The following is a 22,017-nucleotide window of genomic DNA, read 5'->3' on the forward strand; positions in this document are numbered from 1 at the left end:
GCGCTCTACGACCCAAGTTGGCTCACGCGTGTCTTGCAGGGAGCATCCTCGTGTCCCAACGCCGCTCTCTTCATGCTGGACCGAGACCGAAAGCCGGCAAAGGCCAAAACTCACTTTCTCACATCTTTTCCCGGGCTCATCCACAAGCAGAACCCGCAGTAGAGCGTGCGTAGTGACGAGAACAGAGTCCTGACCAATCAGAGAGCGTGTTACGGCCACAAACCGACCAATCAGGAGACACCTTATTGCCGGGGAGTTCTGCCCCACTCACCCCTGACAGGCGTGGGTCGCCTGGAGCCAGGGTGAGCGTGCTGAGGCGAGCGCTCCAGGCTAGCTGAGGCGTGCCCTTTCCTAGGCGGCGAGCAGAAGCCATCGCTGTCCCCGGCGCGTCCCGGGCCCCGCGGCCCATGCTGGGGGCGGAGCCAGGGCGGAGGGCGGCGGCGCGGCCGGCCCCGCGCGGTGATTGGCGGGCGGCCGGCGGTGGCTGAGGTCCTAGCCGGCGCGCGGGCAAGGCAGGCGGAGTCGCGGCTGGCGAGCCTGGAGGATGCTGCTGTCCCTGGTGCTCCACACGTACTCTATGGGCTATCTGCTCCCGGGCATCTTGTTGCTGGGCTCAGCGCCCACCTACCTACTGGCCTGGACGCTGTGGCGGGTGATATCCGCGCTGCTGCCCACTCGCCTGTACCAGAGCGTGGACGACCGGCTATACTGCGTCTACCAGAACATGGTGCTCTTCTTCTTCGAGAACTACACCGGGGTCCAGGTGAGGAGGCGCGGCTGCGGCGCGATCGCGCCGAGCCCCGCGGTCGGGGACGGCGCAGCTTGCTGCGGGGCGGACGAGCACGTGCCGCAGCAACCGGGCCTCCCGCCGCGGGGAGGGGGGAAGTTTCTGGTTCTCACTTTGGGGTTCCTTCTGGAACGTCCTGCTGAGGCTTGAGAGTGTTCCCGGGTGCGCCCCACCCCCGCCCCGGCCGGCTGTTACTGCCTGTCTCGGTGCCTGCCAAAGTAGGACATTGAGTCCGAGGTGGTGATGATGGTGGGACTGGATTCATTTGCACTTCCGAGGTCTTTTAGATTAGGAAGATCTCTAGATGCTGACCGAAGTGACGGCTGTGAAGGGCAACTCTCTCGTCTTGCGTTCCTCCCCGAGTGAAAGCGAGAGCCTGGGGGGGGGGGGGGAATGAATACACATTGGTTACAATAGGAGCCTCACTGTGGATACAGTTCTCTTCAGCTTGGGCTGGGCTTCAATGTAGGCTGATCTCTTGTCAGATTGCTCTCTTCCTGTTACTGTTTCTTTTTTTTCCCCTCTGGAGATTGAACTTGGAAAACAAAGTTGGGAGCCTCCGAACGTGACTTGGTTATATGAAGTCTCATAAAATCTTACAATTGTCCTTCCCTCTTAGTTTTCAGTTTCAAAGAAGAGCTCTGTTTGGGTTCACCCCCATGCTCAGGACAGGCAGAATGGAGCTGTATCTATGTCTCTCTCTCACACACGCCCCGCCCCCCCCCCCCCCCCATTTTGCAACTCTTTCATCCTGTGTTTTGGGATGCGTTTGGGGACTGTATCCTTTCTTGAGTTTGCTCCAGTTGGAGATTATATCTGAGGAAGGGAATTGGGACCTCTCAATCACTCATTATCTTCTAAGTGTTTTCCTAGGAAAACAGGAAAATCACTGTCCCACATCAAGGTCTCTGAGCACATGACTTTTAGATTAGGATTTCATTCAGAGTTTTTAGGACCTCTAGGCTGATGGCTTCCCCGCCTCCCTCTTCTTACTTTACTAAGTTTGTCAAGCGAATGTATGTTAATCGTGGGTAAGTATTTAATTTCACATATTTCCACCAGCAGTTGGAAACAGTCGGGAATGTAACTTAAAGTTGCTGGCCTTGCACAGGATAAGTACCCCTCAGAGCCTCAGGGACCTCGACTCAAGTGCTGCCCGCCTGTATTCTTGCTGCAGAGAAATTCAGGATGAGTCAGAGTGAAGCAAAGTTAGTGAGTTTATTGATCAGGAGAGAGGACAGGCGCTTGAGGAGAGTCAAGTGCCGCCCTTAGGAAAGGAGCATTCCCCAGCGCTATGGCAGCCACCCTAGAAGTGACTTCAGGGACTTTGGAGTTGGTGAGTTTGTAGAAGGTAATTGTAAAACTAAGATTAAGATTAAGATTAAGAGGAATAGAGAAAAAAGAAAATGGGTTCCACTATTCTTTTCCACACTGAGTTTTAAAAAGACAAACAAACCATGATCTCACCATGTAGCCCTGGCGTGCTGGAACTCTTTATATAGCCCTCACAGGCCTCAAGCTCACAGACATCTGCCTGCTCTGTCTCCCTTGCCAAGACTAAAGGCATGTGCCACCATGTCTGGAGTACACTGTTTTAGTTATATGAAGTTTATAGGGGGTCATGATGGTACTGAGCAAATTTACACATGAGGAAGAAATGTGGTTGGACCATAGTATATATCAAAGTTAAAGCAACGTAATCAGCTGTGCACTGGTCACAAGACTGTAAGACATAGACTTTTCCTCTACCTTGGTTTCACTAACCATAGTAACAATCGTATGTGCAGTAGTTTTAGAAAACATGTACAGTGTAGTAGTCTCCAGGCAGCTGTTTCCAAACTCTTGTCAACCAATTCCACTTGAGGGAGAAGGGGAGGGTGAGGGCCTCTGTTGCTGTCCCAAAGCAGAATTTGTGGATATTGCACTGGATTCTGTGTAAATATCGGTTCTTCCCTGTTTTCATTTTTGAGATCGTATTCATAGCTAACATTCTGAATAATGTGTATATCCTTTCAGGTTTAAAATAGTCCTTGTGTGTGTGTACTGCATGTACATATATGTATTCACATTCATGATTGTGGGGTCACGTGTGCCATGGTATACATAAAGAGGTCAGAGGACAGCCTTGGGGGTTGATCTTTACCTTCCACTTGGAGTCAGGGTCTCTGGCTCACCGCTGTGTGTGCCAGCTTAGCTGGCTTTTGAGTTTCCAGATGCTCTCTTGTATCTGTTTCCCACCTCACTGTAGGAGCACTGGATTACAGACAGATGCGTTTCTGCCTCATGCAGGGATTCTCAGGATCTGAATTTGGGTCCTCATAGTTGTGTGGCAAGTGTTTTACCCTCATGTGCCATCTGCCCACACCAATAGAGAGCTTTCCAGGTCTCTTATTACTACCGAAAGTGAGCAGTGTGCCCGCCTATCTTAAGGGTAAGTAATGGGACATTTGTGAGTTTTGCTCATTTCACTGATTTGAAATCCATTGAAAAGGGACTATAGTAACTGGGGACTGAAGAGATGTCAGTAGTTAAGAGTACATACTGGTCTTACAGTGGTAGACTCGAATTTGGTTCCCAGAACCCACATTGGCTGTTTCACAACTACCTGTAACTCCGGCTTCAGGGTGGAGGTCTGACCCCTCTGACCCTGTGGGTACCAGCCCTCACATGCATATATACCCCCACCCCCAGGATACATACTTTAAATTTATTTTTAATCTGTAAAGAAAGGAAAAGAAGGGTCTCTTTAACATTGTAAAAAACCCATTTCTTCTTGAGGCTACCACAGCAGATCACCTCAAGCTTAGTGGCTTAAACAGATTGGTTTATTTTCACAGCTCTGTAGGCCAGGAGTCAGAAATCAAGACGTAGGCTAGATTGTATTCTCTCTAGGATTTTGTCTTTTTCAGTTTCTGGATGCCAGCCACTTCATTTGACTATGGACTCATCTGTATCTGCCTCATAATGTCATTTCCCTTTTCCTGTCTCTCTCTGTGTTGTGGGACATTTGTTACTGGGTTGTGACCACTAGGCCTACCATAATAATCTAGGATGATTTTGATCTCAAGATTCTTGAACACGTCTTCAAGACTACTTACAAATAAAACATCTTCTTACCTGTGTGGGTGCACGTGTGTGTGGAGGCCAGAAAACAACTTTGAGGAGTCATTTCTTGTCTTTTATGAGTTCCAGGCATTGAACTTAGGTTGTCATGCCTGACAGTAAGCACTTTTACCTGCTGAGCCATCTTGCCAGGCTCAGAGATCCTTTTCCAGGTAAGGGAATGTGCACAGCTTCTAAGGTTTAGGATGGGGACGTAGAGTTTTGGGGCCACTGTTCAGTTTTTTACAACAAAATACTCAATATTTTGTTATTATTTCTTAGTTTAACTTTGTATTAGCTTAGTATTTACATATATTTGTTGGTTTTGCTTTCTTTGATATATAGGTAAAAGAAGGCTTACTTCCTTTGCTCTAGTTACCTTAGTCTCCTGTAATACTTTAATTTCTTATTTATTAATTTGTAAATTTACCTCACACATTTCTTGTGCGGAACATATGACTAGTCTTTGGATTTTCAGATTAAGCTGCATTCTGAATAATAACTGGCTTTCTCATGTTTTGGTGCTCTCTTAATTTTTAAAACATTTACTTATTTTATTGTATGTATGTATGTATGTATGTATGTATGTATGTATGTATGTATGTGTACCATGTGCTTGCCTGCACAGGCCAAAAGAGGGCATTGGATTCCCTGGGACTGGAGTTATAGATGGTTGTGAGCCACCATGTAGGTACTAGGAGTTGAACCTGGGTCCTCTGCAAGGGCTCTTAACTGCTGAACTAACTCTCAAGCCCTCTTTTGGTTGTCAGTTGATTCTGAAATGACTGTCTCCTGATAGCTGATAGCATACCAAAACCTCAACAAAATGAACAGAGTCTTCAAACCAGACTTCATATCTTAGATATGACAAAACTTATTTTTTATTTCAAACTTTCATTCATATTTTTACATGGCCAGGTCACAACTGACTTTAAGATTATTTCTAGACAGGTTCTTTATAAAGACAAACAGAATAATTTCAAGCCTAATAAATGAAAAAATATTTTTAAAATATGGCAGATACAAAATCTCTGCAAATAAAATTGAACTGACTTTCATGGTACCAATTGAACAGTGTAGGCTGATAACCAGATGTTGTCTATGCAGCACATAGGAAGAGACAGCTTTGATGGTGAGAGTTTATACATGATGGGATGAGGACATTGGCATTTAGTTTTGCTTTGTAGAAAAGGACTTGGATTGGGCTGCTTGGAAACCCAGGATAAGAGGCCATGTGTGCTCTTGAGCCAGAGTTGAAGGCAAACTTGTGAGGAACTGAGCAGAAAGTGTTTAATGCTGGCAGAGGGGTGACTGGGACACCCCCCAAAATGAAGTGACAGCAGCTGTTTTGCTGCTATCTTTAGTTGAGGTAAAGCTGATTTATCACATCTCTAATCAAAGATTCTACATGAATATTCAGGTTGAAGTTGCCACATAGACTGTAATAGTCATGATTTAAGAAAGGAAATCTTTTTCTTGTTTGTTGGTTTGTTGGTTTTTTCCAGACAGGGTCTCACTCTGTAGTTCAGGTGGTTTTAGATTCACTTGAACTTACAGTGATCCTCCTGCTTCAGTATCCCAGGTCCTAGGATTACAGAAGTAAACCACCACACCTGGCTTTAACATTTTGAGTATATGTTTGTATGTGGTGCATGTATATGAGTGTGCAGGTGAACATGCTCATGTATCCACACAGGGAGGACAGAGCAGGATGTGGGTTATGTTCCTCTATTACTCTCCCCTTATTGCCTTAACATGGGGTCTCTTAACTCGGTCAGAAGCTTGCCATTTTCAGCTAGGCTAGCTAGCCAGGACACTCTTGGGATTTGTCCTGTCTATCCATAAGTTCTAAAATTACAGGCATGTGCAGACATTTCTTTAAACTTGAGCATTTATGGTTCAAACTCAGGCCCTGATACTTTGCAGAGCTCTTAACCTGTTGAATCATCCCCCAGTCCTTTAGCATTATTTTAAAGTTATTAAAAGTTAGTAGTGTGAATGGGCTGAATAAATGGTTCAATAGACAAGGGCACCTGTCACCAAGTCTGATGACCTGAGTCTGATTCCCCAGGACCTCCATAGTAGAAGGACAACTATTATTTACAGTTGTCTTTTGACCTGCACAAGCACAAGTATACACACACACACACACACACACACACACACACACACACACACACCGGCAAGCAGGCTGGCAGACAGACAGGCAGGCAAATAGATGTGGGGTTAAGAAGATACCTTAATAGCTAAGAGTGTTTATTAAAAAGCAGGAAGACCTGGGTTCGAATCCCTAGCAACCACATAAAAAGCCAGGCACGGCTGTGTGTGCCTGTGGCCACACCACTATGGTGAGTAGAGATGGAGGGATCACTGGAACTTGCTTGCTGCTAGCCTAGCTCCAATTTTAGTAGAAACCCTGTCTCAAGGGAGTAAGGCAGAGTGGGTAGCGCAGGACATGAGATCCTCCTCTAGCCTCCAGGAGTATGCATGGCCCTGCACATGTGTGTGCGCACCACTCACACCCACTCTCACCCCCAAAAATTAATTTGTGTTTTCAAGTATTAGAGTATTTTTCTTCATTCTGCAATGAAATCTAATAAAAGCTGTTTTTTTGGTATATGCAGGCCATCTAGTGATGTGATGCATGTCTCCTCAATACCTGGTGAATGTTTTTGTCACCACTGTAGTGCTTAAATTTGTTATTAACAATTAGAATTCACTTTAAGATATAATTCCCGTATATTTACATTTATATATAGCTTTGACTGCTAATCCCCTCTGGCCCAAATACTAGTATTGTGATAATAAGATACAAGACTCTTTGGTTATTATTCATTTACATATTTATTTTGAGATCAGGAATATGGCTTCGCACTTCAGGCCAACTTTGAACTTTGATATCCTGCCTCCATCTCCAAAGTAAGCTAGGATTATAGGCTGTGCCACTACCCCTTGGCTAAGGTCCTTTATGTAAAATGAGTTTGGTATTTTTAATGGGCCTACTTTACAATATGGTTTGAAAGTACTGGGAATAAGGTAGCATTTAGGTCTAAGGTGCTGCTATTCCTGTAAATGCGCAGACTCCCGACTTTTAGGGTTTGTACTTTGCACAGAAGCTTCTTTCAATTCTCAGAAAACAAAGACTTTTTACCTGGCTGCCAAATAGACTGGTTTGTTCTTTCTTTAGCACTGTCTTATCAAGTATTCTAACTCTTCCTGAATCAAGTTTGCATCTACCCCCTGCTGAAGGCAGCTATATTCCTTGGAGTTAGAGGGGACTCACAGGTCCTCCAGCCTGGCGCTTGTATCGGGTCTTTCCACCTTGGAATCTACTATCAGTGATCTTTAAAATTAAATGTTGTTTATGCCCTCAGTTTTGTTCCTGTTTACTTATTTATCATCTTTGTGATTCTTAAAAACCTTAAGTTACTTGCTTTGTTTAGCTGGGAGCCATAGAACTGGGTGGACTTGGGTGTGCCTTTGCTTAAGCAGTGAGTGAAACCTTTGATTCAGGAAATTGTTTCCCAAGTGTAACTCTAGTTTAACACAACTTAAACCTGGCTAGGAAATTGGCTAACTTAAGAGATTTATAAGACAATTTTAGAAAAATGTGATTGAAACTTTTGCTTTTATAGTTTTTGTAAACATAAGACAAACTGATTTAATGTTTCACTTGTGAAGTCTTTTGTAAAATAATGCTTTTATTTATTTTTGAAAACTTCATACAGTATAGTTTAACCAGATTCTATTTTTCTCTCCCAGTTCTTCCAGACCCTCTGCCTTTTATAATTATTTTATTTTAACTTTTTATTGATTCTTTGTGAATTTCACATCATGCACTCCAATCCCACTTATCTTCCCATCTCTCCATATCTGCCCTTGAAACCTGCTCCCATCAAAGAGAACCAAAAATAATAATACAAAAAGAATAAAACAACAACAGCAAAACATTTTGCTGTGGGAGCTGTGGTGTGTCACAATATGGCCTGTTGCACTCACGGTATACCCTTTTGCCTAAACAGCTTTACTTGCAAACGTTCATTGCAGTAAGTCATTGGTCTGGTTCAAGGCCTCTGGTTTCTGCTATACTATCAATACTGCATCCTCACTGGGACCCCTCTCAGCTATCCTGTTGTTGCCCTGTGTCATGGAGATCCTGCAGACTTGCCTCTTCACCGGCTTCAGCATTCACGGATGGGTAGATGTTGGGGTGTGCCTACTCAGAGTCCTGGATCAGGGCCTGGGTGGTAGCTGAGTTGTTTAGCCTGCCAGTTCTCCTGCACCCACATTACCAGGGCCAGCTCTTCAGTGCTGCCCAGTTGAGGGGTGAGTGCTCTAGCCAATGAGCGGTGCAGCAGCCCTCTTGCTCTCAACATCCTAGAGGCCAGCTCTCCTGAGTGCCATAGCTGGTGAGGGGTGGGGCCAGCTCTGGGCAGCCCTTGAACATCAACATGGCCCCAGGTGGCAAGGCAGGCCAGACCAGGGACGTCCACATGGCCTTTGGTGGTAACAGGTGCCATGGACATTGACACAGATGCCCCAAAGCTGCAGGACCATGGACCCAGACATGGTTCGTCAAGTCCTCAGGCCACTTACTTCAGGCTGTTCCTCACCACCCATGTCTCAGCTCTGCGTCTGTTCATTGTGCATACACTGTTGTGCTTTTCTCTCTATCCTATCTCATCACCAGTTACTTGACCATCTTAGTGCGGCCTGGGGCATCTGGGTGTCCTCTGTCCAGCCTATTGCCGCATGGTGTTTGAGCAGGGCTTGTGTAGTCTTTTAACACCTTAGTTTTTTAATAAATAACGGATTCAACAAAACATTGAAACATTTTGAGAAAGCCACATTTCCCTGTCTGCTTACCCTATACACACCTTCCTTGGGTCTGTAACTAGTTTGTTATGAAACTTTAGATGTCTTCAAAGAGCTCTAAATAAACATTAGAGTTGAGGGAGATGCCCCAGTGACAGCGATTTCTTGGATGGGCTTTACCCGTGCAGGGCATATGTCTGTGTACTTCCACAGGGAAGCAAAGGGAAAGAAACATAGCTGGGTCTTCGTAAGATGATCTAATGTTGAGGCGCTGACGGCACTTGGGAACTGACATGTGGGTTTTCATTGTATCTCCACCCACACTCACATGTGCACTTGGTTTCAGGAGCTGTGCTGGTCTCTTGTGCGTGAAGAACTGAATGGAGCTCACATTCTAATGGGGAGACAAGCAGTAACAAATGATTCACATTGCCTGTGCTGTGTGGCCTTGTTTACTTAGTGGGTGGAAGGGAGGGGTTTGCAAAAGCTTTTCTGAGCAAGTGCTCTGAAAAAGGAGCAGTCTGGAAGCTAGTCAGGTGACCCAGGTGGACACACTGGTCAGGGTGTGAAGGAGGAGTCTGGAAGCTAGTCAGGTGACCCAGGTGGACACACTGGTCAGGGTGTGAAGGAACAGTCTGGAAGCTAGTCAGGTGACCCAGGTGGACACACTGGTCAGGGTGTGAAGGAACAGTCTGGAAGCTAGTCAGGTGACCCAGGTGGACACACTGGTCAGGGTGTGAAGGAGCACCTGTATGAGAATGAAAAGAATCCTCCCAGGTCTATTTTAAAAACAGCCAATATGGGGCCTGGAGAGATGGCTCAGAGCATAAGAGAAGGAAGGTACTATGCTTCCAGAGGACCTGAGTTGGCTTCCATGGCAGGCGACTCACAGCCACCTGTGACTCCAGTTCCAGGGGGACCCAATGCCTCTGGCCTTCTCAGGCACCTGTGCTCATGTGCACACGGCAATGCACCTGCACACACAATTAAATTTAAAATGAGACCTTAAAAACAAAAAGCAGCAGCTATGGCTTTGTGATTGGTAACAGGAATGTTTCTGTGTGCCAGTGTTGTCATACTGAACGCATACGGGAGACACCATTCTTAGCTTTTTATAGACAGAAAACAGGCCTAGGCAGTTCACAGGTATCGTCTTTGTGACAGACCAGTTTCAGGGCTGTGTTTGAAGATGCTTTTACAAGCAGTGATTGAAGTGAGTTCACTGTTCTTGGGGTATTCATGCTATAAAAGCACAGAGAAACAATTACAGAAAATACTGATATCTGCAGTTGTTGGGTGGTTGTTTACTAGATTTTCCAAAGAGAGGGAAAGGAACTCAGAGTAACTTCTTACTTGGGTTATTGAAATATGCTTCACTGCTTATGACAAGTTCTTTTGAATCTTCACTCCAATACAAGTCACATAGTTATATGATTGAACAAGGCGAAGTGGTTCTCAGTTACTACTAGACTGGATGTGACACCGGGACTACTGTGAAGATTTCTGGCATGGCACTTAAGGCCTCTTAATTCTGTCCTGTCCTGCTGTGTAGTTCTCTGGCGTCATTCTACCCAAACTGCTTCTTTTTGCATTATAAAAATAATCTCCTATAGTGTACTTTAAAACGGATGCTCCTCTGCATGCTTAAGGTGCAGCTCAAACCTGTGCTGGTCCTTACCTGCCATCATCATACCCCACCTTTTGCACCATTAATATGTCATTATGGCATCAAATTAGTATGTCGTGATGTGTGCATTGTGATCTCTTGGAACCGTCAGTAAAGGGAGAATAACCTTTTTGAACAAAAAGTGTAGAGGCCTCACAGGGAATCCACTCTAGAGGTTCTGTAGACGTGTGTTAAATCTTACTTTTAAGGAATGGAGTTTTTTTTTGGGGGGGGGGGAATAGTTTGTTAATATGGTTAAGTGTTTATCTAACAAGGTTCACATTTACTGAATATTGAATCCCCAGGAATATGATGAAGTAGGTAAAGCAAGACAGTGGAAAAGAATTCTGGGACTGCCAAGGAACAGACAAGTCTTTGTTTGCTAGTTTAAAAGCCTGTGGTTTTGGAATTTTTAAAATGCAGTACACCAAGATTTACTTTGTTTCTCCTGTGTCACTAAAGGCAACTACAGATCAAAGTGTTGTGACGGTGTCTGAGTGCATGTGTCCCTCTAAGACTACTTCACAGACTGGCAGCTTTGCTGTCATGTTTATGGAAATTCAAGGATAGGAAATAAATGAGTTCACATCTAGAAGAGTTATAGTAAGGTCCAGCCTGTATTAGGCACTAGCCACAGCTAGGGACCAGTGGTTTACATTGAAAAAAATGGCTGTAATTCAGGTTAAAGGACATCAGTTAATAAGAAAAACTGTAACTGTGTAATGAGTTAAAGACCAAAATAAATACATAAACAAGTAACTTTGGAAATAAGGAACAATGCTACTGAATCCCAGAATTTAAAAATGAGGTTGGAGCTGTTCTTTGTATTAGTTGGTGACTCTGTGAGTTGGATGGATAGTGGTCACTGTCACTTCTCTCTGCACCTATAGAATGCTTTGTTCCTTGGATTGTAGTCACTGTCACTTCTCTCTGCACCTATAGAATGCTTTGTTCCTTGGATTGTGGTGACTGTCACTTCTCTCTGCACCTATAGAATGCCTGGTCCCTTTCTGGGTATGTATTGCTGCATGGTCTTCTTGATGTTCGTGTTTGTTTGTTAGTTTGTTTGTTTGTTTTTTGTAAGGGCTTATATCTTATCATTATGGTTAATATTCAGAGTGAAAAAATAATTATGCATGTTTCTTTAAAACAAAACACTTTATTTAGGGTAGAATCTTAGCTCAGGCTTATGTAGGGTGACCTTGAACTTCTGATCCTCCTGAGAGCAGGGATTTGTGTGGTGCTTAGGATCAGATCCAGGTCTGTATACATGCTAGGCAAGCATTCTTCCAGCTGAGCTGTCTCCCTAGGCCTCATATGTGAACTTTCGTGGAGAATACTTTTGTTAAGACTTAGAGATCCTTTTTTTTTTTTTTTTAAGATTTATTTTATTGTGTATACAGTGTTCTAACTGCAGGCCAGAAGAGGGCTCATTATAGGTGGTTGTGAGCCATCATGTGGTTGCTGGGAATTGAACTCAGAATCATTGGAAGAACAGCTAGTGCTCTTAACCTCTGAGCCATCTCTCCAGCCCCAGACTTAGAGATCCTTAAAACAATAAAAAATCTTTAAGTACCATAATCTGTAGGACTCTGAAGTTTCTGAAAACTTTATCTACCTACTGTTTTAAGATTCTTTGACAATAGGACAGGTTAACTCCTAGGAACACTCAGCCTACCTCAAAGAGGATGATGAGCATCAAAGAACCTCCTTATGGAGATGGCTTCAAATGTGGCAAACCAGCCACTGGGCAAATATCCTGATTCTGCACAGACAGAATTCTGCCTTAAAATAGGCAAGCTTGGATGCAGGCAGAGTCGATGGCCAAACTATGCCAAGACAGGGTAAGCAAGTCCTCAATAGTTCCTGCCTCACAAATATGTGTGTCAGATATACTAGGCCAGAAGGCTGAAGATGATGCTCCATGATGCTCCAACATTATAGAGAGTTTTGTGTGACTGTTCAGGCAGCAAAGTGTTTCTGTCATTTTTTTTCACATTGGAAGCTGCTAACATGCACTTCCTGTTTATGCAGGTAATTAATTTTATCCCTTCTCAAGTCTCTGATGGGGTTGAAGACCAGATAGTTTAGTTTTACAATTAATCTTAGCTGTTTAGGGGTTAAGATGTTTTTAGGTCTAGATAGATGTTTTAAGTTGATAGAGATGAGATATGATAGATATTGATTTACATTCAGGATTTTAGATTCGCCAAGATAGGAAATATGTTTTCTTCAAGGTTGCCAAATACAAATAGCCAAAACACTATGAATGGAACATTAATATAATTTCTGATTGTTCCATGGTTCAGTTCTTCTTGCTGTATGTAGCTTATTTTATATGTGTGTAATAATATAAATGTATATGTAAAAATGTATTTTTAAAAAGACGTAGAGATCTAGAATCACCTAAGACATGTGCTTTTGGGTGTGTCTTGAGGGTATTTCCACAAAGGTTTAACTAAATGTGTCCTTATCCAATAGGCTGGGGCCCTGAACTCAAATAGAAAGAAAAAAGAGGAAGCCAGGTGGAGCAGCAACATTTGTCTGTTCCCAGCCATGGACACAGTGTGACCAGCTGCCTTGTACTCCTGCTACTATGCCTTTCTCCCTTTGTAGATGTATCCCCCTTAAACTTTGTAAATCCTTTATCCCCTCTGAAACTTCAAGCCAAAATACATCCCTTTCCCCTAAGACAGGGTTTCTCTGTGTAGCCCTGGCTGTCGTGGAACTCAGAGGTCCACCTGCCTCTGCCTCCGGAGTGTTGGGTCTAAAGGAGTGTGCCACCACACCTGGCTAAAACAAACCCTTCTTAAATTGCTTCTGTGAGATACCTTGACACAATGATAAGAAAATGAATTAATATAAAGACTAAATGAGATAATATTGTCTAGTTCAGAGATTAGTAGGTAATAGATGGTGAGGGGAAAACCCCTTCTGAAGTAAGGATAGTATCAAGAGACATGGCTGATCGCATGGGCTTCTACCCACATCACGTGGTAATTGTTTTGCATTCTGATCAGTAATCAAATAATTGTGCTTACCAATTTAGTCTTCTTACAATACATAATTTTACTAATTAGTAATTAAGTAAGTTTACCATTTACTTAATGAAACATTTTAGATTGGACTCAGAAAAAGGCCACAGGTTTTGTACATATTATAGTAGACATAGTAGGTGGAAATCCTGTGTTTCTATACAAGGACAGAGCTAGAACACATCTTTAGGTGATTTCATTAAGGAAGCAGGAGGTGTGATTGACCATTCAGCATGGCCTTTTAAAGCCATGAAGGCTATATATGAGCATATTTTTTTGATATGTAGGAATTCTCTAAAATAACCAGTATAGTAATACACAACCAGTAAGGGGAAGACATTCTGTGTAGACAAGCATGCTTGACTAACGCAGATCATTATTTTGAGAGTATTTGAATTGTCTACATCTAACTTAACAGAAAAAAAAAAAGAAAATTACTCCCTTTCTTTAAAGAGACTTTAAATGGGCTGTGTGTGTGTGTGTGTGTGTGTGTGTGTGTGTGTGTGTGTGTGTGTGTGTGTGTTTAGGTCAGAGGACAGCTTTCAGGAGTTGATATTCGACTGTGTAGGCCCTAGAGATCAAACTCAGATTATCAGGGTTGGCATCAGGTGTCTTTATACCCTGAGTCATCTCACTGGCCTTAGATGATGTTTGAAAAAAGTGGAAGAATCTAAAGTTACTTAAATAGTTACATAAAATGTAAAATCATATTTTCATGTATCTTGTTTTGGAAATACTTTTATTAAAGTTACTAAAGTAAATGAGAACTAGAAGGCTCATAGAATGATGTCTTTAGAAGTCTCCAGTACATTTAACATGCTTTATTTATGTTTATTCTAAAATGACTTTTATGTTCAAAAGGATGCATAATTTTACTGATGTAGAGCAAAAATGTAAACTTAATGGTTCCATGAGCATCTGTCTGTTGGAAACTATCTGGGTACTCAAGTCTAGGCTAGATAACAGGCTAATGGGACCTGTGTAAGGACTTGTAAGTCAGTCTGTACAAGGTGTCCTTGGCCCTCTCCTAGGACTGTGAACAGGACACGCTGTGTTGCAAAGCTCCTATGATGAATTAAGCTGAAAGTGGGAAGGCATCAATGAGGAGTGATTGGCTGAGAGAGCCACGCAGAGAGGGCCATAGTGAGTCAAATGCATAGGCAACCATATGGTGATCTACAGTGTTATCTGTAGGTAGTTTGTAACTTCTTAACTCTTTTTTTTAAAATATATTTTATTAATTTATTCATATTACATCTCAGTTGTTATCCCATCCCTTGTATCCTCCCATTCCTCCCTCCCTCCCATTTTCCCCTTACTCCCCTCCCCTATGACTGTGACTGAAGGGGACCTCCTCCCCCTGTATATGCTCATAGGGTATCAAGAAGAACATTATTTTGGGCGAATCTGGGCCCAGGGGTCCTGCTCAAACTATGGCACCAGCCAAGGACAATACGTGCAGTAAACTTTGAACCCCTACCCAGATCTAGCCAATGGACAGGACATTCTCCAAAGTTGAGTGGAGAGTGGGGACTGACTTTCACACAAACTCTGGTGCTGACTTTCACACAAACTCTGGTGCCCATATTTGACCACGTCCCCTGGATGGGGAGGCCTGGAGGCACTCAGAGGAAGGATAGCAGGTAACTTCTTAACTTAAAAGGAAATCCCCAGCCCCACTCTACAGACCAGACTGCTCTGGAACTCATTGTGCAAGCCAGGGGTGGCCTCATAGTCATGTCATCCTTCTGACACAGCCGCCTAAGTGCTGGGGTTACAAGTATGAGCTACTGTACCTGGCTTCTTAGCTTTTTAAAATTTGAAAACACTACAACCATGTAATTAATTATATACTTGTAAATAAAATAATAGTAATTGGGTCTGGAGAATTGGTTCAGGGATGGCTCAGGCTGCTTTTCCGGAGGGACCCAGGTTCAATTCCCAGGAGCCACATGGTGGCTCACAACCATCTGTAGCTCCAGTTCCCAGGGATCTGATGACTTTTTATGGCTTCTGCAGGTACCTGGCAAGCATGTGGTATGCAGACATACATATAGGCAAAATATTTATACAGATAAAGCCACATTTAAAAAATGATAGTAATAGCATTATTTTGAGATATATTTTTGCATATGTGGTATAGATGTATATAATATGCATGTTTGCATGTACGTTGGGTGCTTGTGTGTGCAGGCAGTGTGGCAACCACAGATTGGGGTCAGATGTCTTCTTTCATTGCTGCCCACTTACATACTGAGGCAGGCTCTCTCAGTTGAGCCTAGAGCTCACTGACTTAGCTAGTGTAGCTCACTGGCCTCCTGCAGGGATCCCTGTCGTTCTTCCCTAGAGCTGGATTACAGGCAGGCCACCATGCTTGCATTTATAGCGCACTGAGGCCTAAAACCTAGTTCCTATACTATGGCAAGTGCATTAGCCACCCTAAAAACTCCAGCATCTGTCTGTCTGCCTTCTGTCTGTCTGTCTGTCTACCTATCTAATTTATTTGGGTTTTCAAGACAGTTTTGTTTTTGTTTTTTATTTGTTTGTTTGTTTGTTTGTTTTGTATAGCCCAGAATGTCCTGGAACTTGCTCAGTAGGCCAGGCTGGCCTCAAACTAAGAGATCCTCCTGCTTCTGCCTCCTGGATGCTAGGATTAAAGGTCTGCTCCACATCTCACCACCCTCACCCGCAGCTAAAATTTCTATCTTTTAAAGGACAATTTTAGAGCCTATAGAGATGGGTCAGCTTTTGCGTTGGTTCAGAGTTCAGTTTCCAGAACCCATGTCGAGCACCTCACAACCACCTGTAACTATAGCTCCAGGGGATCTGATGCCCTTTTCTGGATTCCCAACAGCACTTGCATGTGCATATATCCCCTAACATATAATTAAAAATAAATCTTTAAAATATTTTCTTCCTTTTCATGTTAATAAGTGTAAAACCAAATACATAACTTCAAAAGACAAGAAATTTTAATCATTTTGTATAGAAATACTTATTCTTGCAACTGTAGAAATGTAGAAGGTTTAAAATTGTGTGTATTAGATACATAAACACTATTTGTATTCTTTCCTGATTTATTAATGCCTATTCAAAGTACTTGTAATGATTTGCATCTATTTAGGTTTTACAGTTCGTTCCTTCCCTTTGCTTTCAGATCTTCTCCAGTTTTACACATCAAGGACTGCTCTATAGTTTGACTTTGTTTTTATGGATTCCAAGCAGTTTGTAGTTTAAATAAAATAAAAGAGGCTGTTGCTCAGATCTCTCCTCTGAGATAATGCTTTTTGGCCTCTTTTCACATTTCATCTGGAAACAGCAACTCTTGGTAAGCTATTGTGCATATGGGCAAAAAAATATCTATGTGTGCATACATATATGCATTTGAATCTTGTGTTTTTATATACATAAGTACATAGATAAAATCTCTTAAAGGGATGTGAATTAAGTTGTGGGTGTTTTTTGTTTGTTTGAGAAATGAGCTTTCTTGAACCCCAGGATGGCTTCAAATTCAATATATATAAAGTTTCCTGCTGCTTCTGGCTCCACCTCCCAGGTGTGCATTACTATGTCTGGGAAGCAGGAGTGGGAGCCTTCTGTACACTGGGAAAGCACTCTTATCAACTGGGCTATCTATATTCCCAGCTTCGTGACTTAAGTTCTTGATGCTACTTTGTTCCTTTTCATGTAGCATTTGAGTGGCATTTCTCCATCCTCTTACCTAGTTGAATTCACTGTTTATGTGGACACCACTGCAGAGCTGTTTGTAGACAGCAGGAGACTTTGTTTAGAAGTGATGCTCATAATGCAGCAGCTGACTTTTAAAAACAGGTTCTGTATAGTTACTTGCACTGACTTTTCTGTTGAACGTGTGTCATGTGGCCCCTCCCTCCCTCCCTCCCTCCCTCCTCTCTTGCTTGCTTGCTTTCTGAAGATTAGAGGAATTCATTGGTAGAAACAAAACTAGCTAAATAAGAATAGGCAGAATCATGCTTGTGTCCAAAAACAGTAGTACAAAATTATGGTGCTTTAAAGGTAGAAGTGTAGAATCTTAAGCTGATCTTGCCATTAACTGATCGTCAAGTTTTGCTTTGTTTTGAACAAAAAACTTGTGCCATTAACTGATCATGAGGAATTTTCCTCCCAAGAAACTTGTTATTTTAATGCCTTGTCTCACCTAAGTATAAAATCATTGCTGGGCCAGGTAGTCTTCCATTTACTTCTAGTGTCCTTGCACGTATTGGCTTTGTGTGTGGGGTGGGGTGTGTGTGGGGGGGGGTATGTGTGTGTATGTGTGTACATTGCTAGATTGTGACCCTAGGACTTCTGCCATGCTAGGCAGGTGTTCTACCAGTGAGGGGGACCACAACTATGGTGTTAGTTTGTGACCATAGTGGGTATAGCACTTACTTTGTGCTTTCTTTTCTAGCCCTCATTATGCTTGCTTTATTTTTAAACTAGACACAGTCTGATAAAGAACAACCTTGAAGTTCTATGTTTTTTAATCATGTGGTCTGTCTTTTAATGGTTTGTTTGCAATCTACATTCAAAAGACACATTTTAATAAATGGAGAGACAGACAGACAGATAGAGAGACAGAGAGACAGACAGAGACAATGTGTGTGTGTGTGTGTGTGTGTGTGTGTGTGTGTGTGTGTGTGTGTGTGTGTTTAGCTAGGTTGGCCTCAGACTGGCCTCAAATTCCTAACCCTCCTGCTTTAGCCATTCAAGTATTGGGGATTTCAGGCATGCATCACCTCATCTGGTAGAACGACATCTTTCTATAGTTTGAGTATTGTCTTCAGCTTATAGGCTACATATATCACTAAAGAACATATATATGTGAAAAAACACTGCCAATCATCTGTAATTCTTTTAAAGTGTACCCAGTGATCCTCAAATAGCTCTAGTTTATTGCTAAGAGCAGAGCAATTGATCATGAGTAGACACCCCAACATTAACCCTGCACAGATCAACTAACCATTGGTCACCTACTTGTTTTATTTATTTATGCTGTTTGTAAACTTCACTGTGCAGTTTTCTTAGAAAGGTAGCAGAAGCCTTACTCTCAAGTCCTTGGCATCCTAACTTTAGATCATGTAGCTGTATTGTTTTACAGAGGGCTTGTTAGTGTCTTCTTGTTGTTGTTCTTAAGGTGTTTGTGAGTAGTTTCAAAACTAAGAAGGTAATCCTTTCAGGTATGGTAGACCCCAAAGCCTTAACTAACTTTTGTATAATCCTTAATGATAAATTATAAGAGCAACAATCAGTTCAAAGTACCCCAAAGAGAGAAAACAAATGAGCATTAGCAGTCATTCTTTCCCTTGAAGTCCCTTTCTTTATCATTGAATAGTAAGACTTACAGAACAGAACTAGTGCAGTGAACACCTGTCCTTATCACTTGGTTTGAAATAAGATGTAGTCAGGTATAGGGGCACATGCTACAGTCCCAGCACTCAGGAGGCGGAGGCCAACTTGGCCTGCATGAGATCCTGACTTGATGTTCCAGCTCAGAGAGACCTTCTGGCCTCCCTATTCTAGTCTCCTAGCTCCTTGGCCTGAGTTTTGTTTCACACATAGGTGTACTAACTCCAACACATGGCTTTCATTTGGTCTTATGTTCAGAAACCCTTTCATCTCATTTGCTAAAACATACGCAATGAATACACCAGCTTTTCATTTTACAGATCCTTAAAATATAGAGTATTTTCATAATATTTGTGTTATGTCACATTACAGTTATGTATGTCTTTTACTGCTCTATGAAGTTTTCTATATTATTAACAATCAATAAGTTCTTGTGCATTTTTCTTAGGGGATATGAGTCATTCTGTCTTACTTTATGATTACTAACCTGTCCTATATTTAAGTGCTTTATGAGTATGAGCTATTTATGGTGTGTGAGGCTCCAAAGAGAACTCTGATGTTTGTTAGTCATGGACAGAGCTAGTTATATTGTGGGCTTGTCTGTTGGCTCTGTTTCTTAACAATTAAACTTTATTATACAACCCAACTAGCTTACACAAGAAGGAAAAAAAAAAGGTTAAAGGGAATCAAGAGTGAACCTTCCGGTATCCGTTCCACGGAACGGGTCCCTAGGTGTCTCTGGCCTGCACACTGGTCTGGCCTGTTGCTGATCCTCTTCCCAATCCACCTGCGCTCAAGCCCAGTCTGAACCTGCTGCTCCTCTCTGTCCTCTCCACCTGCCTGTCTCTCCCGTGCAAGGGGTGGTCTCCCTCTCCCATTGAGGGTCGATTAGAAACAATAGTCCAGGTGGAGTCCCTTGGTCCCCTTCCTGAATTCTAGGCCCAGGATGGCTCCACCCAGTCTATCTCAAGGTTAATCTCAGGGAGTATCCGTGGTGTGTCCAAGGGCAAAGCCCACCAAGACTACTTTCACCTGTGACAAAGCTTATAATCCTTCCCACACTTGTCAGTTTTCTTCCACATTCTTTCCTCTTCTTTTTTTCTGTCTGTCTTTTTTTGTAATTTCATGCACATGTTTTAAATTATCAAAGTAATGATTCTTTTTGTCTTCTCTTTTAGATATTGCTATATGGAGATTTGCCAAAAAATAAAGAAAATGTAATATATTTAGCAAATCATCAATGCACAGGTTTGTATTTCATTTGCATGAAATTTGGGGTTTTCTACAGTTGGTAATGATAATAAAAGATACACACACACACACATTTTAGAGACAGGATTTCATGTGACCCAGAGTGGCCTCTTACTCCCTAAGTTGCTGAGAATTATTTTGAACTTGTGATACATCTGCCCTTAGCTCTAGGTACAGGAATTACAGGTGCTTTGTGTGCTTGGCTTATCTGGTGCTGGGGATTAAATCCAAGGCTTCATGCAAGCCAGGCAAACACTGTACTATCAGAGCTACACCCCGAGCTCATCAAAATAATATCTTAAGTTCATATATTTAATTAGTTGTGTTATGTGTATATGTATTTGTTTATGGGTTTGAGCGTGTGAGTACACTTGCCTGTGGAAGTCAGAAGAACATCAGATCCTCTCTGGAGCTTGAGTTACAGGTGGCTGATAGCTGCCCTGTATGAGTTTGCAGAACTAAACTGGGATGCTCTGAAAGAGAAATGTGAACTCTTAACTGCCGAGCCTTGTCTCCAGCCTTAAAAATACTAATCTTATATATTTAAACAAAGTGAGGTGGATGTTGTTGTACCATTTGAATTATCTGAGATTTTTAATCTAGCTGTGTAATTTTATTTTACTCTTTTTTGTAACATCAGTAGTGTGAAAGGTATGGGTTTTTTCTAGGCTTCTCTTTTTCATGTAATAGGCTATTTTCTTAAATCTCCTTCATTTCCTGGAATAGCTTTTTAGTCTATTCACTTCTGTTTGTAAGTTGTATTTCTAGAAATAGAATTGGTGGATCCAAGTGTATACATTTTAATTATTAATTCCTTGCCTAGCATCTTATTTACTTTGAGACATATTCTTGCCATGTTGCCCAGACTGCCCTCAAACTCACAATTCTCCTGACTCAGACTCTGGAGCAATGGATCACAGTTGTAATGCCACCACTGTTTGCACTCTGTATGTTTGATTATTATTAAGCTGCTTATTGGTGCTCATTTCCTGGGCACGGTGTTGCTATAATTAGCTGTAGTTCCTGTCGCCTCTCTAATCCTGTTGGTTTCTAGCTTGCTATTCTTCCATTAGAGAGATCACAAGACGAGTTTCAGTACAGAACTGTATTTACTTTCTGTCAGGTCAAATACTTAAAACTATCTCTTTTTGAATGATAATCAATCAATTGTGAAAATTATATATTGAGTCCTGTGGTCCCTTCATGAAAGTCCTCCACATGAGGCTCCTCACAGGTGCAGGGCCTAAGCCAAGGGGCCAAGTGATTGGATACAATGTGCTTTAATTCTCCAAATAATTCACTTCCTTCAAAAATCTCCCTGCATGGATTTTCTAAACCATGGCTACTTTGGATGCAAACCATCTATGTTTCATTTTCATTACTTTGAAAAGTACAGTAGGTAGAGTCCCAAAGCTAAAGGCACATGACCAGTGATAATACTCGGAATGGAGAGTTACTTGTCCTATGGCTTTATTCTCCTATCAGCCACCTTGTCAGGATTTTTTTTTTTTTTTTTTTTTTTTTTTTTTTGCTTTTGTACAGCTTGCCTGTAGCTAACACAGAGGTAAAAGAGCTGAAATGAGTTGTTCTTTGTTTGGCACACTGGTGAATTTATGAGACTGATGGGGCAATGCTGAAGCTCAAAACCTTGAGAGGGATTGTGACATCAGATTTTTATCCTGGGTCATTTCCATGAGACTGATTCAAACTCTGCATTTGCCTTTGACCAGAACCACAGAACAGCCCAGGATGACTGTCTGCTTCTAACAGGCCTGTCCAGACATGCCAACCTTTCTCTTGTTGTTGAGGAGAGTTGTTTTTTTAACCTTACTCAAGTATCCAAATGGCCCCAGGATGGAGCATGGGCCATGGCAGCGTCCTTTCTAACACGTTGCCTTTTCTGCTGATCCCATGCAGGTTCCTTTCAGTAGAGTTTCCCCTCAATTTCTTTCTTCTGAGTTTTATGGAAATGACCTTTCCTTAAGGGAACTGCA

At 42.3% G+C, this 22,017-nt stretch overlaps 1 protein-coding gene across 2 annotated transcripts in view; it reads left to right on the forward strand.

Annotated features, from left to right (window-relative positions):
* The first annotated feature begins 263 nt into the window (after positions 1-263).
* The window catches only part of AGPAT5 (1-acylglycerol-3-phosphate O-acyltransferase 5), a 52,370-nt gene continuing 30,616 nt past the window's right edge, over positions 264-22,017 (forward strand). Inside the window, exons 1-3 of one of the 2 annotated variants that reach the window (XM_084759654.1) lie at positions 624-763; positions 16,563-16,733; positions 19,951-20,020. In XM_084759654.1, the coding sequence (XP_084615780.1) occupies positions 16,686-16,733; positions 19,951-20,020 (118 nt within the window). In that variant the 5' untranslated portion in view covers positions 624-763; positions 16,563-16,685. Of the gene's footprint in view, positions 764-16,562; positions 16,734-19,950; positions 20,021-22,017 lie in introns of both variants that reach the window. The other variant, XM_084759653.1, reaches the window with a different exon arrangement.

The sequence above is a fragment of the Acomys minous genome (assembly GCF_964271855.1).
Source record: "Acomys minous genome assembly, chromosome: 15".
Lineage (NCBI taxonomy): Eukaryota > Metazoa > Chordata > Mammalia > Rodentia > Muridae > Acomys > Acomys minous.